The sequence below is a fragment of the Trachemys scripta genome, chromosome 2 (genome assembly GCF_013100865.1).
Source record: "Trachemys scripta elegans isolate TJP31775 chromosome 2, CAS_Tse_1.0, whole genome shotgun sequence".
Lineage (NCBI taxonomy): Eukaryota > Metazoa > Chordata > Testudines > Emydidae > Trachemys > Trachemys scripta.
In genome coordinates, this window is record NC_048299.1 from 211529868 (window position 1) to 211544725 (window position 14858).

The following is a 14858-nucleotide window of genomic DNA, read 5'->3' on the forward strand; positions in this document are numbered from 1 at the left end:
TTCAGAGCAGGTCTCCCCTCCTCTACACTTCAATAAGTCTGTAGGAGGAGAAGTGGTGTTGTTAAACTAAACTGAAAACTTTGCATGCTTAAATCCGTAAAATGTTAAACTTCAAACACAAACATAAATAAGTCTGCATTTTCTCTGTCCATCTATGTGTATGCCTCTATTCTCTATGCCTGCCTCCTTCCTCCCTTGGTGCTCCTCATTCCATGACCAGGAAGCAATCTCTTCCTGAAGTCGATGCCCGTCCAGGGTGTTGCCCCCCTTTTGGATTCCTAGACTCCAAATTTTTTACTGTCTACCAAGAAACCATTCCTGGAGTCAGTAGCAGATAAATTTATGTTTAACAACCTTTTACAATCATTTTAAACTTTGCTTTGCACGCTCAGCTGTGTAAGAATGGCCTTGGCTGTAGCTGCAGGCAACAAAAGTTGGGGAAACTGGTACCATCTTTTGCCTGGTTGAGTAAAACTCAGCAAGCAACAAATAGTGGTATGCTTCAGCCAGGGTGAAAACAAATAATCTATAGTTTACAAAAGGCTTTTGTAAGCTATATATAGTCCTTGGGTTCTTCCCTATCTTGTGGCATAGATGGGCAAGAATTTTTTTATTTTTCCCCAAGGCCCTTCCTTTAACAGTCTGGTGACTCCTTTCTATAACCCTGCCTTAACTGCTAGTTAACTCCTTTCCCTACCTGTCTCAGTGTGGTATATCACAACTGCCTTTACCTCCTCCCGACCTCCACACATGCACACTCCTCAGACCCCCCCCCCTAAAAAAACAAAAAAACCTCAAAACACCACCCAACTAAAATGCACGTCTCAGCTAGGCCAGCAAATCAAATTTAGGGGGTTCTATGCTAAGCCATTTTGGAGAACAAAAATTGCTTAAAAAGAATCAATTAACTTCAGGCACATGTTCAGAGGATGTTACTTTAAAGCTAATTTTCTGACTTTCCAGAAAAACTCTAACCTGGGATAAGATGTGCCATGTGAAATTTCTGGAAGGTTTATCTTTTTTTGGGGGGTGAGGATGCTCCATAATGTAACCTTAAGCACTGAGAGGGAGATTTTCAAAGTAGGTGCCCAGCTCCCATTTGATTTCAATGGGAGTTGGGTTATTTAAGTTCCCTTTGTGACTTTGGACATCTCCATGTGTAAAAACATCCTTACAGCAACAGAAGTGCCTCCTATCCAGCTATACAGCCCCATGGTTGTTTTGTTGACTTCCCTGAAAATTTCTAAAATTTGTGTTGTATTTCAAACTGACTCAAGGTATTTAAGCTGCATAACCAACTTATACTGATACAACAATTTAAATAAATTTAAACTGTTTATGTGGCTTGAAGGTCTTAGGCATGACTAGATGTCAAGAGGACAATCTGTGGAGGTAGCAGTGAGGCTAATCCTGGGGCAAGAGCATACCATTGAAGAAGCAACATTCAGAACCGTTTTGGTTCGTCCTGTTTCAGAATGCTTTTGCTAATTTTAAAAATTGTAACTAAAATTACTTCAGTCTCTGATTCCCCTCCCCCATTTGTCCTATCTTAGATCTTACTGAGATTTAATTCAAGCCGTATTTTAAAGAAAAACTGTGCATTAATACCAGCATTATGAATATGAAGTGGTCAAGCTATTTTTGAAGAGTGCACCCTTTTTTGTAGCCTTTTGAATAACACATATGTAGTGCATTTCAAGTGCATGGCTATAAATATTTTTATTTCTCATTTTGAAAGGAGTGGAACATCCAACTCTAACTTACAACTGCAGAGCTCAATTTAATTTAACATACTATTAATTTCTTTCATCAATTGCGTCATTGGGAAAAAAAAGCCTAAAAAATGAGAATTAAACATACTAATAAAATAAACTAGGCATTCAGATAAATTTGCAAGGCCATATATCCTAAGCCCTATATCCCTTTTTAACATAAACAATTGGGTTAGAAATACATTAACTGCGGCCAAGGGAAAAAAAGTTGCAGAAATAATGGGAAAGAAATTACTGCCCATGCTCAGTTTGTAGCTTTCAAATGCTCACAACTTAAGTAAACCAAAACCACTTTTTTCTGGTACAAGCAAAAGCAATGTCCTTGATGGAGGACTATGTCAATGCTATGATTAAAGTTTCAAACATCTTTCACGCTCGTTAGAATTTTTTAAAAGGAAAAGTGTTTAGCCCTTGCTGAAGTCGAATGCTTGAAGTGGTTGTGCAAACATTAAATCATTACCTTTGATCAGTGACCTCACATCAGGCCAAAATGTGACTTTCAGAAAGCAATGAGTGCATGAAAATAGGATACAATGGCAATTGTGTTGTAGCCTGGACTATATAGTGGTACATAGTTCCTGGTATAGTATTTTTAGGCAACACCTACAATTATGCAGATATATAAATCTTAAATTAATGTTGTGATCTGTGATTATTTTACAAACATAGATTAGGGTTCCATCTGTATGAAAATATCATAGTAAATACTGAGTCATGTCAAGGAGAGTCCCATATGCAAGATTGAGGCTTATTGTGCTTGCTGTTACAGTGATTCCTAATCTATTTAGGCAACTATACTAGTTTGCCAAACTAAGACTCTGCAACATTATCTGCATGAGTGGGCTCCCATTGTGTGCCTCACCATGAGGGGAAACTGTCATGGATACAATTTCAGGAATTTTGATTTCTGCTTCCACCATATAGTGACATCCTTTTACCATGAAAAAAGAACAGGAATACTTGTGGCACCTTGGAGACTAACAAATTTATTTGAGCATAAGCTTTCGTGGGCTACAGCCCACTTCATCAGATGTATAGAATGGAACATATAGTAAGAAATATATATACATAGAACATGAAAAGGTGGCCATACCAACTGTAAGAGGCTAATTAATTAAGATGAGGTATTATCAGCAGGAGAAAAAAACTTGTGATAATCAAGACGGCCCATTTTAGACAGTTGACAAGAAGGTGTGAGGATACTTAACATGGGGAAATAGATTCAATTTGTGTAATGACCCAGCCACACCCAGTCTCTATTGAAACCCAAGTTAATGGTATCTAGTTTGCATATTAATTCAAGCTCAGCAGTTTCTTGTTGGAGTCTGTTTTTGAAGCTTTTCTGTTGCAAAATTGCCACCTTTAAGTCTGTTACTGAGTGACCAGAGAGGCTGAAGTGTTCTCCTGCTGATTTTTGAAAGTTACGATTCCTGATGAAACCATGAAATCGCCTTCCTTCACCTTATCTTAAAAGGATATTAAGATTTAAAACTATAAATTAAAAATAAACAGATTTCTTTACTTATGTGACTACCGCCACCTTGGATTATTAAAAATGAATTATTTTAAACTCTAGTTTACTTGTCACCATACTCCTTGTTTACTTTTTTCATTCTCTCTAGTTGGACAGTGAAAAGTCGATTGTCACTTACAATTTTGTATAGTTGGTTTCAGTTTTAGGGTTGCAATGCTGGAGTTAAATTTGTTGGACTCTAAAAAGATACAATGAAAAGATTAGGCTTTATAAACATTAAAAAAAAGTTACAAATTTAATTTGATGGTGTCTTTTAAATGATTGGGACAGAGAATGGGCCCTGAGCTAAGCCTGAGTTCACAGCTGCCTGTGTCACTTTCTGCTGTACAAAATCTAATTTCTAATAAAATTGGCAATTTGTCAAATCCCAGAATGTGCCATTTCATATACCAGGAAGCAAATAGTAAAAAGTACAGAAATAAGCAGTGAAACTATTCAACATCCCATCTATGCTACATTCATTAGCTCCTCATCCCAAACTCAGTTACCTCCTTTCCACAATTTTCAGCTCACCTATCTCCACTCTCCTCCCGAGCAACCCTGAGGTGTTGAATGATGAGCTATTAAAAGACTTACCTGCTTATTTCCTTGTGGGTTTTTTAGTTTGCATTACTAGAACATACAGGATATCAACTTAACTCAAAAGCCACGTCAACACTCAAAAGTTAAGTCAACCCAGCTATGTCACTCAGGGATGTGAAAAATCCACAACATGAATGATGTACTGTATATACTCGTTCATAAGCTGAATTTTTTTAGTAAAAAAGGGAAGCACCAGAGAAGGGGGTCGGCTTATGAACAGGTATAGAGAGGGAGAGGTGAGACACAGCCTCTCCCCCCAACAGAGGGAGCAAGGAGAGGCAACAGAGCCAGAAGGGAAGAGGCGGGGCCAGAGTCTCTCTGCTTCTGGCCACGCTGCTCTCCCCCCAGCCTCCCAAGCAGCTGCAGCTCCAGGGCTGGCAGACTGCAGCTGTGCTGCTCGGCCCCACCCCCTAGAGCAGGCTGTGGCCACCCTGGCCCAGCCCACTGGAGCACACTGCAGCCGTGCCACCTGGTCTGGCCCGCCGGAGCAGGCTGTGGCCACGTTGCCCAGCCTGCCGGAGTAGCTCCAGCCAGGCCAGAGACATCCTCCCCTGGCCCTCCCCAGATAAGGTGGGAAGGGATGGGATGGGGAGAGTGTAGGGTTCCTGGGCTGTCCCGGCCCGTAAGCAGCTGGTGCACCGGGACGCTTTGTTTACTTTAGGTTTACCTCCGTGCCTGCAGATGCTTGAGGTAAACAAACCATCTTGGCCCGCCAGCGGCTTATCCTGATGGCCTGGGAGCCAAAGTTTGCTGACCCCTGAATTATAGGGTTGGCCTATGAACGGGTCATGAATTTTGTTCCATTTTTACTTATCCATGGGGGGGAGTGAGGGAGTGTCGGCTTATAAACGAACTGGCTTATGATCAAGTATATACAGTAGTTAGGCTGACCTAACCCCCGGTGTAGACGGCACTAGGTCTATGGAAGAATTCTTCTGTGGACCGAACTACTGCCTATTGGTGTTGTGAGTGTCTACACTGAGGCCCTAAAGCTGCACAACTGTAGCTTTGCAGCTCTGCCACTGTAGCGTGTCAAGTATAGACAAGCCCTAAATTAACAAAGGCCTTACCTATATTAGAAAGCTTGCACTTGTATAATGATATCCATTTAAAATGTAAGATAGTTTAGTACAGTTTAAATGCATCTAAATCAGTTTTTAGCTGCCTGTATGTTATAAGTTTGCACCAGTGTTGCTGGATTTATTTTAGTTTCTTCAGTGAACATTTACTAATAGCGAGAAGGTGAAAGTCTCGTGTGTGAGAATTTCCCAACGTTTTCCCTTTTTTAACTTCATCAGAGTAGATACACTGGTGCAGACCCCTAATATAATGATATTGCTGTGGGTTAATTGTTAGTCTTATTCCAGTTCTATGCTCGTTCTCTGAGGGTTTGCATGGGTTCAAAAAATGCAGTATAGATAGAACCTAAATACAATTATCAGCATTGTTATGTTAATGTGAATAGCTGTAAACATTGATTCGTATTAGCAGCCTTGCAGTGCTCCAGTGTCTCCCATGCTTCTTCATATCTGTAGTCTCATATCACTAGTGTACTCGTCGTATTCACTCCACAACTTGTTCCTCCTGACCTCCATGTACCCACAATCACTATCATGCTTCTGTATATGCATGCCGCATTCAGCTTTTAAGCATTATATATAGGATCATTGTAACATACTATCACTTTTTATAAATTAAGTGTGTTGGGGAGAAGATGATGTGGTTGGGAGTTGGGTTTCAGGGGCTGGAGCATGGGGCAATAAGTGAGGTTTGGGTCTGGGAGTGGAGAAGAAGCATGCTCTCATAAGCTTCCTCTGATTCATCAGAATAGAATTCTGCCAGACCACAGGAGGTTTGTCAGAGGGCATATCTGCTTTGAATCACAGGAGGTTCATCAGGACAAAGTTGTTCTTTGGTCCACTTTTCCACTTCCGAGGCAAGCTGGAGAGAGGAGGAGGAGGTTTATGGTCTGTCCTGCGGAGATCCATCAGACTGGGACTTCCTACTGGTGAACTGTAGGAGGTTTGTCAGAGAAAGAAGCTGCCTCCAGAGTTGAGCTGAAATTTTTCTAATAGATCTTGAACTCTAGGCCTCAGGTCTCATATTTTCCCTCATAGTTGTTAAGAGGGAGAAGGGGGGGAATACTTGCAGCTGAAAGTGTGTCAGTAGTGGAGTTAACAGCTCTGCTGAAGAGGCAACTTTTCTTCTAGCAAACCTAATTGCTTCTGAATTGTTAGAAAAAAAATCTCAGTGACATCTGAAATTCTGCTAAGATATTTCACACTTAAAGTGCTCCTTTGTGCTAAAGACAAGTCCAGGGCTGCCGCCTCCTCCTTATTTACTGATAAATTCAAACATGAAATTGATAAGCAATAGCATCAACACCATCTTCTAATATATTGAACTTTCACAAGTCAAGAAACCAGAAGTGCTTCAACTAAGTTATAGTCCCTCATCAAGGTTTGTAGTTCATATTAGTGGATGCTTTTGAAAATCCCATCCAGAGATGCCTAAATGTTTTTTAAAAATTTGGCCTGTGTTTTTTATTTTAAAATAAAAAAAACCTAACTTTGTTTATATATTGAAAGGCTAAATAACTTTTTATTGTTAACACTGAAAGCAATTTTGTTTTGAACTGATAGATTTTATGCCCTAAAGAGAAGCTTTTAATAAAAATACAATGTTAATGCCTGATGCTGCAAACACTTATGTACATGATTAATTTAAAGCAGATGAGTAGTCCTATTGAAGTCAGTTGGATGTATTCATATGAGTAAAGTTAGTACCTGCTTAAATGTTTGTAGGATCAGGTCTCGGTTTGCAATATTTTGGTTTTTGTCTGTAGAAATTATGTAAAATTCAAATAAGATACAAATAAGATAAAAACAGCATTTGAAATTTAGTTTTATAATAATGTTAATAAAATTTACAGTAGTATAAAGTTTCAAATTTGTTTCATGTCGATAAACTTCTGCTCTGACCTCTTTCTCCTAATAGGCTGCTATATTCAAAATGTGTAACATTTGTGATTTCTTTCTGATATTGATAATGACTGTTTCACTTTAGGTAATTGTGACCTAAAACTATATTTTGAATGCTGGTTTTAAGAAGTGAATAGTTTTTTTGCATTAACACATTAAGCTAGATAACCTGTTTACTGTAAATTAGGGCTTGAAAAATCTACTCACCACTGGTAACTGTGAAGCATTTCCAAGCAAGTGAAGAGCCTAAATTGTTGTTTTTGACCAATTTTTAAAAAACTGAATAATTTCAATGTAGTTTCAGGAATTACACCTGCCCCAGAAATATCTGCCAATTTTGGTTTTAAAATAACTTTTTCCTATTTTAAAATGTTTGTGCTCCCCGCCCCCCGTTGCAATGTAAAAGATCAAAACTGGAAACTCTAATTTACTCCATTATCCTGTAAACACTTAAGCGTGTGTGTAATTTAATCACATGGGATTAGTTCCACTGAAGTCAATGGGATTTCTTAAATGAGTAAATTTACATGTGTAATTAAGTGTTATACTGGCTATACAGGAGAACAGTGAAGCTGACTTGGAGATAATGGTGGGTAGTCAGCAGAACATGAGCTCCCAGTGGCTGTGTCTAGAAGAGCTAGTGCAATCCTTGGATGCATAAACAAAGGAATATTGAGTAGGAATAGAGAGGTTATTTTACCTGTGTACTTTGCATTGGTGTAACTACTGCTGGAATAATATGTCCAGCACTGATGCCCACAATTCAAGGAGGATGTTGAAAAATTGGAGAGGGTTCAGAGAAGAGCCATGACTGAAGGATCAGAAAACCTGCCTTATAGTGACAGACTCAAGGCTTAATCTGTGTAGCTTAACAAAGAGAAAGTTGAGGGGTGACTTGGTTCCAGTCTGCAAATACTTACATGGGGAATAAATATTTAATAATGAGCTCTTCAGCCTAGCAGAGAAAGGTATAACATGATTAATGGCTAGAAATTAAAGCTAGACAAATCCAGACTGGAAAGAAGGCTTAAATTTTTGAACATTGAGAGTAATTAATCATTAGAACAATTTACCAAGTGTCATGGTGGGATTCTCCATCACTGGCAATTTTAAAATCTATATTGGATATTTTTCTAAAAGATATGATCTTAAAATTATTTTGGGGAAATTCTGTTATATAGGTAGGCCAGACTAGATGATCACAAATGGTCCCTTCCGGCCTTGAAATCTACTTACAAGGTGTTGTCAAAAGCATAAAATAAACAAACTGAAAAGATAGAGGGCCAGGTATATCAGTGTAGGTTCATGGACTTCAGTGGAGCTATGCAAACTTCTACCAGCTGATGATTTAGCCCAGAGAATTTTGTTTCCTCTAATTTCTTTCACTTACATTTATTTTAAGTGTTACTGTATTTGTGAAGAAAAGTGAGCTTTTTTTAATGATGTCCTATTTAGCTCTTTCATATATTAAAAGTTTGTAGCCCATATGGTTCTGAAAACTTAGCAAATTTAAACTGATGTAATTTTGTCTGCATGAGTCTGCAAAGATAGCATCCATGCTTCTCTTGCTGCTTATCATTTGGCCAATGACAAGATGCTGGTCAGCTTCACTGAGCAGTAGTGAAACTGACAAGGATCATGTCAGGCTCATTCTGATTTTTGGGATACCAATGAGCAAGAACAGACAGACTGAAGGTGTGACCTCTGGACATCGCTTTTGGCCCACTTTTGTCTTTTATATATTAGTCAGATATCTCGTACATTTTTCAAGCCCTTTTGTAATCAAAGTGGCAGTGATGGGAGTGTGTGCATTTGGTTACATATAATTAGATCACTATGACAATTGGAATGTTGTTACAGAAAATAAATATATATGCATTATAATTGTATTGTAATGGCAATCTGTTAGGTGCTGGAGTCACCTAGCACTCCATTTACCATGCTGTCTAATGTGTGTGGTCCCAACACTGCTGCTATAATCATAGTATAACTTCTCTACTCCACCAGTCCAGAACAATGGGACTTGATACATTCCCAATTTAAGAACAAAATTATTGTTAGCACTGCAGAAAATTCCACAATCTGAATTTCATTGTCTTTGTGGCACAGTAGCTGAAAGCAGCAGGGAGAAATCTATTAACATATGGCTATTTAGATTTACGAATGTATCTGGTGGTATGCTTAGACCCAAAGTTACTGTTTTCTTAAACACATTTACTGTGGGCATTTAAGATAGCAGGTTACTTTATTTGACATAAAGAACAGGAGTACTTGTGGCACCTTAGACATATTTGACATATTGCTACTATGTAATACTTCATTATTTGAACACAGTAGGATTTGCAACATAATTACTTAATCTCAAACTGGGTGCCTAAAAATATTTTGTATTAAGATACTCCAAATATGCTTTATGAGGATTTTTATGACTGAAATGATATTCAGTTGTGATGTTTAAGATGTCATTCAGGCTATAAATTAAATAATCTCTGACTTATGTTTTCTTGTGAACATTGCAATTTACATTACTTCACTTTATTTAAATAGTTAAAGTCCCTCGTAATTTTCGCTTGTTGGAAGAACTTGAAGAAGGTCAAAAAGGAGTAGGCGATGGTACAGTAAGCTGGGGCCTTGAAGATGATGAAGATATGACACTTACAAGGTGGACAGGCATGATTATTGGACCACCAAGGGTCAGTACAGTAGGTTAAATCTTCTATTTTTTTTGTTTGCGGGCGGTACAAAATCCTATATTAAGATTACATTTTAGAGAAGCAATTCACTTAAAAATTTTTAAAATGAAAAATGCATAGTTGCAACGATAGATTGTGACAGAACAGTTGTAAATTAAACTGTCTTCAATGTATAACTAATCATAGACTGATGAAGTAACTTGAGCTAAATATGAGAAGCTACGTTCTAGTACACTCATATATTTGCCAGCAAGCCTATAGTCAGTGTTGGGGAATTATCCACGTCAATTCTGATTTCCTTAAAATCTGTAGAAAGGCTAGAAGGAATTGCATAGAACATTGCACAGGCCTAAGGTTCACATGGTGTAGGCACATATTTATGTCTTCAGGAAAGCAATAGCTTGTGTGTATCCACATCTCTGCCATTATTTTTATGTCTATTGAGTAACCTGTGTAAAGGGGTTGTGCTTTGAGGCTTTTGCTGCCTGGAATATAGGCACAAATTAAAGCTGTATTTCCATCATTAATATGCAGCTATGCCCTATTATAGCAAACTAATTCTATACAGGAACTGTTGTTGGGGTGTTCAACCACCTTTTTGCTACATGGGAGGTGATGTTTTACTGCAGAACTAAATCTACAAGGAGCATATGATAAACAATATCATTAAAAATTGACAGACACCTATAGTATGAGAAATTTACAGAATTTAAGAGAAAGGATAAGTCGTATTTTCAACTATATCACATAATTCACTGCACAGTGTTTTAACGTAGCTCATGTATAAAATCCACCAGTGTCACCTTCAAAGACCAGACAATTAATAGTTACCTCTAATGAGACAAAGCAGCATTAACAAAAGTTTAAGTTCCAACTGAACTCTGAATTTCTTTAGAATATATTTTACAATGAAACACCCTGAAAAACAACTAGTAATCCTAAATTACTTATTTCTTTTTATATGAGCATCACCAAAAGTGAGTGGACAGATCTTAGAATGGAGTGTTTTTATGCTAAGGAAATCTGCTGACAAGCAGCTTCAATGATGATCGAGTACAAAACATACTTCTACGTAAATAGAGACTTGGGCTGATACTCAAAGCGGCATTGTGCTACTAGGTTACTTTTACTGCTAGCGTTGAGTGACCATGATAGCAGTGATATAGTTTATTGTGCTGTAAGTCCCTCCCTGTCATAAGTCTTATTGGAAGAAGTAAACTAAGGCTCATATTGATAGGGGGGGAGGTATAATGATGGCACTCTCCAAGCTCCACCAACGATCCAAATTCAGCCTACTTGGGAAACTGGAATGAGTTGTCACTTGCAGTAGATTTTGCAGAGGTTCAGAATATCATCACACGTGTTCTTCTAGGCTTCTGAGGTTTGGATATACCAAGGCTAAATTCCTCTAAGCTTCGCAGCTGCCTATTAAGCCCCATGCCCCTCCCTGCCGGCCCTGAGCTGCTGCAGCGAGAGAAGGCTGGGGGGAGTCCTCTCTCCCACTGCAGCCCCAGGGCAGCCTGCACCCCAAACCTCTCATCCCTGGCCCCACCCCAGAGCCTGCACCCACCTGCACCTCAATCCTCTGCCCCAGCCCTGGGCCCCCTCTCACACCCTGAACCCCTCATCCCTAGCCAGAGCCCTCATCTCCTGCACCCATGCTCTGCCCCAGCCCTGAGCCCCGTCCCGCACCCTGAACTTCTTGGTCCCACCCCCACCACATGAATTTTGTTATGTGCACCAGTATGAAAGTAATGTGTCACACATCACCTTCATAATGGTGCACATAACAAAATTCATTCTACACATGGACATAAAAAATTAGAGGGAACGCTGTACCAAGGGGCAAGGGCAAATAATGTATAGGCACAATAGTTACATGCCTTGGACCCTGGTTTCCAGAGATGTGTGATGTCAGAATCTAAGCTTTTATTTAAAACCATACCACCCCCCCTTTCTCATCATTGTAGAGAAAAGCATTTAAAATGTAACCTGTTAACTGATACAGTCAGGGCTTTGGAGCTGTGCTCCGGCTCCGCTCCAGCTCCAGGCAAAAACCTACAGCTCCACTGCTCCGGAGCTGCTCCGCGCTCCAGCTCTGGGCTCCGCTCCAAAGCCCTGGATACAGTAGTATTTGCCTGGATCTGCAGACAGCCTCCAGCAGTGTGAGGAAAAGCAACAGCCACTAGGAGAGTGCTTCTTGGACCCCTGCTCATTACCTGAGAAGTCTAGATACTCGTTACCCTGAGAAAGTGGGCTGGCCTGGTCATGGCAGGGGCTCAAATGCCCCACTCAGCTCTTCAGGATTGGGTTCCCTTGGTGGGACTCATTAGTCCCTGCTCTTACATGCTTTGATCAGTAGTGGAATTGTTTACCTTGTAGATCGGGGCGGGCAAACTTTTTGGCCTGAGGGCCACATTGGGTTTCGTAAATTGTATGGAGGGCCGGTTAGGGGAGGGGGTCGTGGCCAGGCCTCCACCTCCCCCGGACTCCTGCCCCATCCAACCCGCCCCTCCCCCCCCCCGTTCCCTGACGGCCCCTCTGGGACCCCTGCCCCATCCACCCCCCCCCTCCCCCCTGTCCCCTGACTGCCCCCGGACTCCCCCCGCCCCCACCACCCCCCCCCCCCCGCCCCCTGCCCCCCCCCCCCCCCCCCGGGACCCATGCCCCATCCAACCCCCCCTCCTTCCTGACTGCCCCCCTGGAACCCCTGCCCCCATTCAACCCCTTGTTTCCCCCCGACAACCCCACCCCCTATCCACACCCCCGCCCCGACCACTATCCTGAAATCCCCTGCCGTCTAGCCAACCTCCCCTGCTCCCTGCCCCTTTACCGCGCTGCTTGGAGCACCGGTGGCTGGTGGTGCTACAGCCGCGCCGCCTGGCTAGAACCGGGCCACGCTGCCAACGCCGCAACCACACAGCACATTGTGCATTGCCCCAGGTGCGCGCTGCCTCATGAGCCCCCAGCCCCGCCGCCCAGAGCATTGCACTGGCGGCGGAGCGAGCGAGTTGAGGCTGTGGGGGAGGGGAGAGAGCAGGGGAGGGGCTGGGGACGAGCCTCCTGGGCCAGGAGCTCGGGGGCCGGGCCGGATGTGGCCTGCGGGCCATAGTTTGCCCATCCCTGATGTAGACCTTTAAATGATCATCATTGGGCATCTGATTTAACACCCTTTTTTAAAAAAAAAAAAAAAAAAAAAAAAAGGTGGTAACACCTTTGAGCTATACTTTTGAATTGTGTGTGGAATTAGGCAGATGTCACTGTGTGGTTTGTGCTTGGTTTACATTTTGAAGGTTTTCTTCAGTACCATAAGGGCTAGCAATATCTTTTTCTTTAAATAAAGTGAGATTCTGGAGAACAAGATGACAGCCTTGTGGGAGAGAGGTATCAAGTCACCTACCTAGTCTTATCTGCTTCAATTTGAGCCATAGGGTAGACAACCAGCAAACCTTTTGGTGTTGCTGGTTAGAGTGCAGGAGAGACCATGTAGGCTGGGATGAAAGTTCAAATTCTGCTTAGTTTAAAACTTTATGATTTTATTTTCCATCAGTATTTTATTATTTAGTTAGGGGGCATGAGCAAAGAGAGCTGGTGGATCAAATGAGCTCAGGGGGTTGGAAACAGTAGGACCCTACTAGGAGTGAGAATTGGGAGGGTGGGGTCAATCCCCCAAGCTAGGAGTTGGAGGAAGGTTAAGGGACTCAGGATGAGGGTGAGCAACTGGGAGCAAAAGGAAAGTTGGGGGAGGAAGATCATCAAATTTTATTGCCCTGTGCCCATGTGAACTGAGGAAGACTGGGAACTAGCTTTTCAATGCTATGATTCCAGTGATGAGGTTAATACCTTGGCCCCAAAAATGAACTATTGATAACTTGGGTCACAAGTGAACATGCAGTTAGTATTAGCCTATTCCATATTAAAAACCTTTGGATGGTTGGCAGTCTCTATTAAATAGAGACAGTAATAATAGGGTCATTGCAGGTCATGATTGAGGTGATTATCAAAATTGTACCAGTTTCGCCACACAGCATTTTTCTGCACTGTCTGGCCCACGCCATTGCTGTTAGTCCCATACTCTTAAATATAGGGCTTTTAAAAAAATATTTAGATTATACAGAACATCCTTAGAGATGTTTAAATCTATCTACAGTAACTCCTCACTTAACGTTGTAGTTATGTTCCTGAAAAATGCGACTTTAAGTGAAGCAATGTTAAGCGAATCCAATTTTCCCATAAGAATTATGGTTAGGTTCCAGATTTTTTTTTGCCAGACAAAAGGCATTATATACATTTTAAACCATTTTAAACAAGCAATTTAATAGTACAATCATCGTTGCAGAGTATGAAGCTTGGTTGAGGTGGTGGAGTCAGAGAGCGGAAGAGGGTGTATTGTCTGGCTGCTCCTCTTGCTGAACTTTCTGAACTCTTAAAAACACATCTAGAGATTGTTGTTTTGCTTTCCTTTTTTTTCTTGGTAAATTTCTTTATAACAAGTCATTAGATGACCAACTCCCCTGATCACTTTGGATTTGAGTTCTCTGTCAGGATCATCATCACTCAGGATTTGCAAGCCAGCTTCAATCATTTGGAAAGCTTCAGAAAGATGTTTGGCAGTCAAATTTTGATGGGTTGGTGGTGGTTCTACTTCTTGGCCCTCTTCTTCCATTGGTCTTGTCACCTCTAGTTGCATCAGATCTTCATTTGTTAGCTCTTTTCTGTGTGATTGCAGAAGTTGTGTAACATCGGCTTCTTCCACCTCATCAAAACCTGCTTTCTTGGCCGAGCCGAGGATATCTTTCTTCATAGCGGGGACAACATATTTAAGTCCTTTTAAGTCATTGACACATTCAGGCCACAACTTCCCCCACATACCATTCATGTATGCCTGAGTAACTTCAGCCCAGGACTCACCAGTGTTATTAATGCACTCCAGGATGTTGTAGTCACGCCAAAATTGACAAATCATAGGTTTGCCTTCCCCATCGGTGCCTCTGATGAGCTGGTCGAAAGTACGGCGTAAGTAATATGCCTTAAATGCAGCGATGGCTCTCTTGGTCCATGGGTTAGATGCGTGATGTGGTGTTAGGTGGCAGAAAGAGAACTTTTGACATTTCGTCCAGGTTGATTGGATGAGCCGGTGCATTATCAATAAGCAGGAAAATCTTGATTTCAAGATTTTATTTGGCACAGTATTCCTTCCATGCAGGGACAGCATAGAGAGTCAGCCATTCTGAAAAAATAGCTCCAGTTATACATGCCTTCTTATTGGATTTCCAAATGACCGGAAGTTGTTCTT

At 41.2% G+C, this 14858-nt stretch overlaps 1 protein-coding gene across 2 annotated transcripts in view; it reads left to right on the plus strand.

Annotated features, from left to right (window-relative positions):
- The window catches only part of UBE2V2 (ubiquitin conjugating enzyme E2 V2), a 44306-nt gene that overhangs the window by 4462 nt on the left and 24986 nt on the right, over positions 1–14858 (plus strand). The window contains exon 2 of one of the 2 annotated variants that reach the window (XM_034762897.1): positions 9417–9571. In XM_034762897.1, coding sequence (XP_034618788.1) covers positions 9417–9571 — 155 coding nt within the window. The remainder of the gene's footprint in view (positions 1–9416; positions 9572–14858) is intronic. The other variant, XM_034762898.1, reaches the window with a different exon arrangement.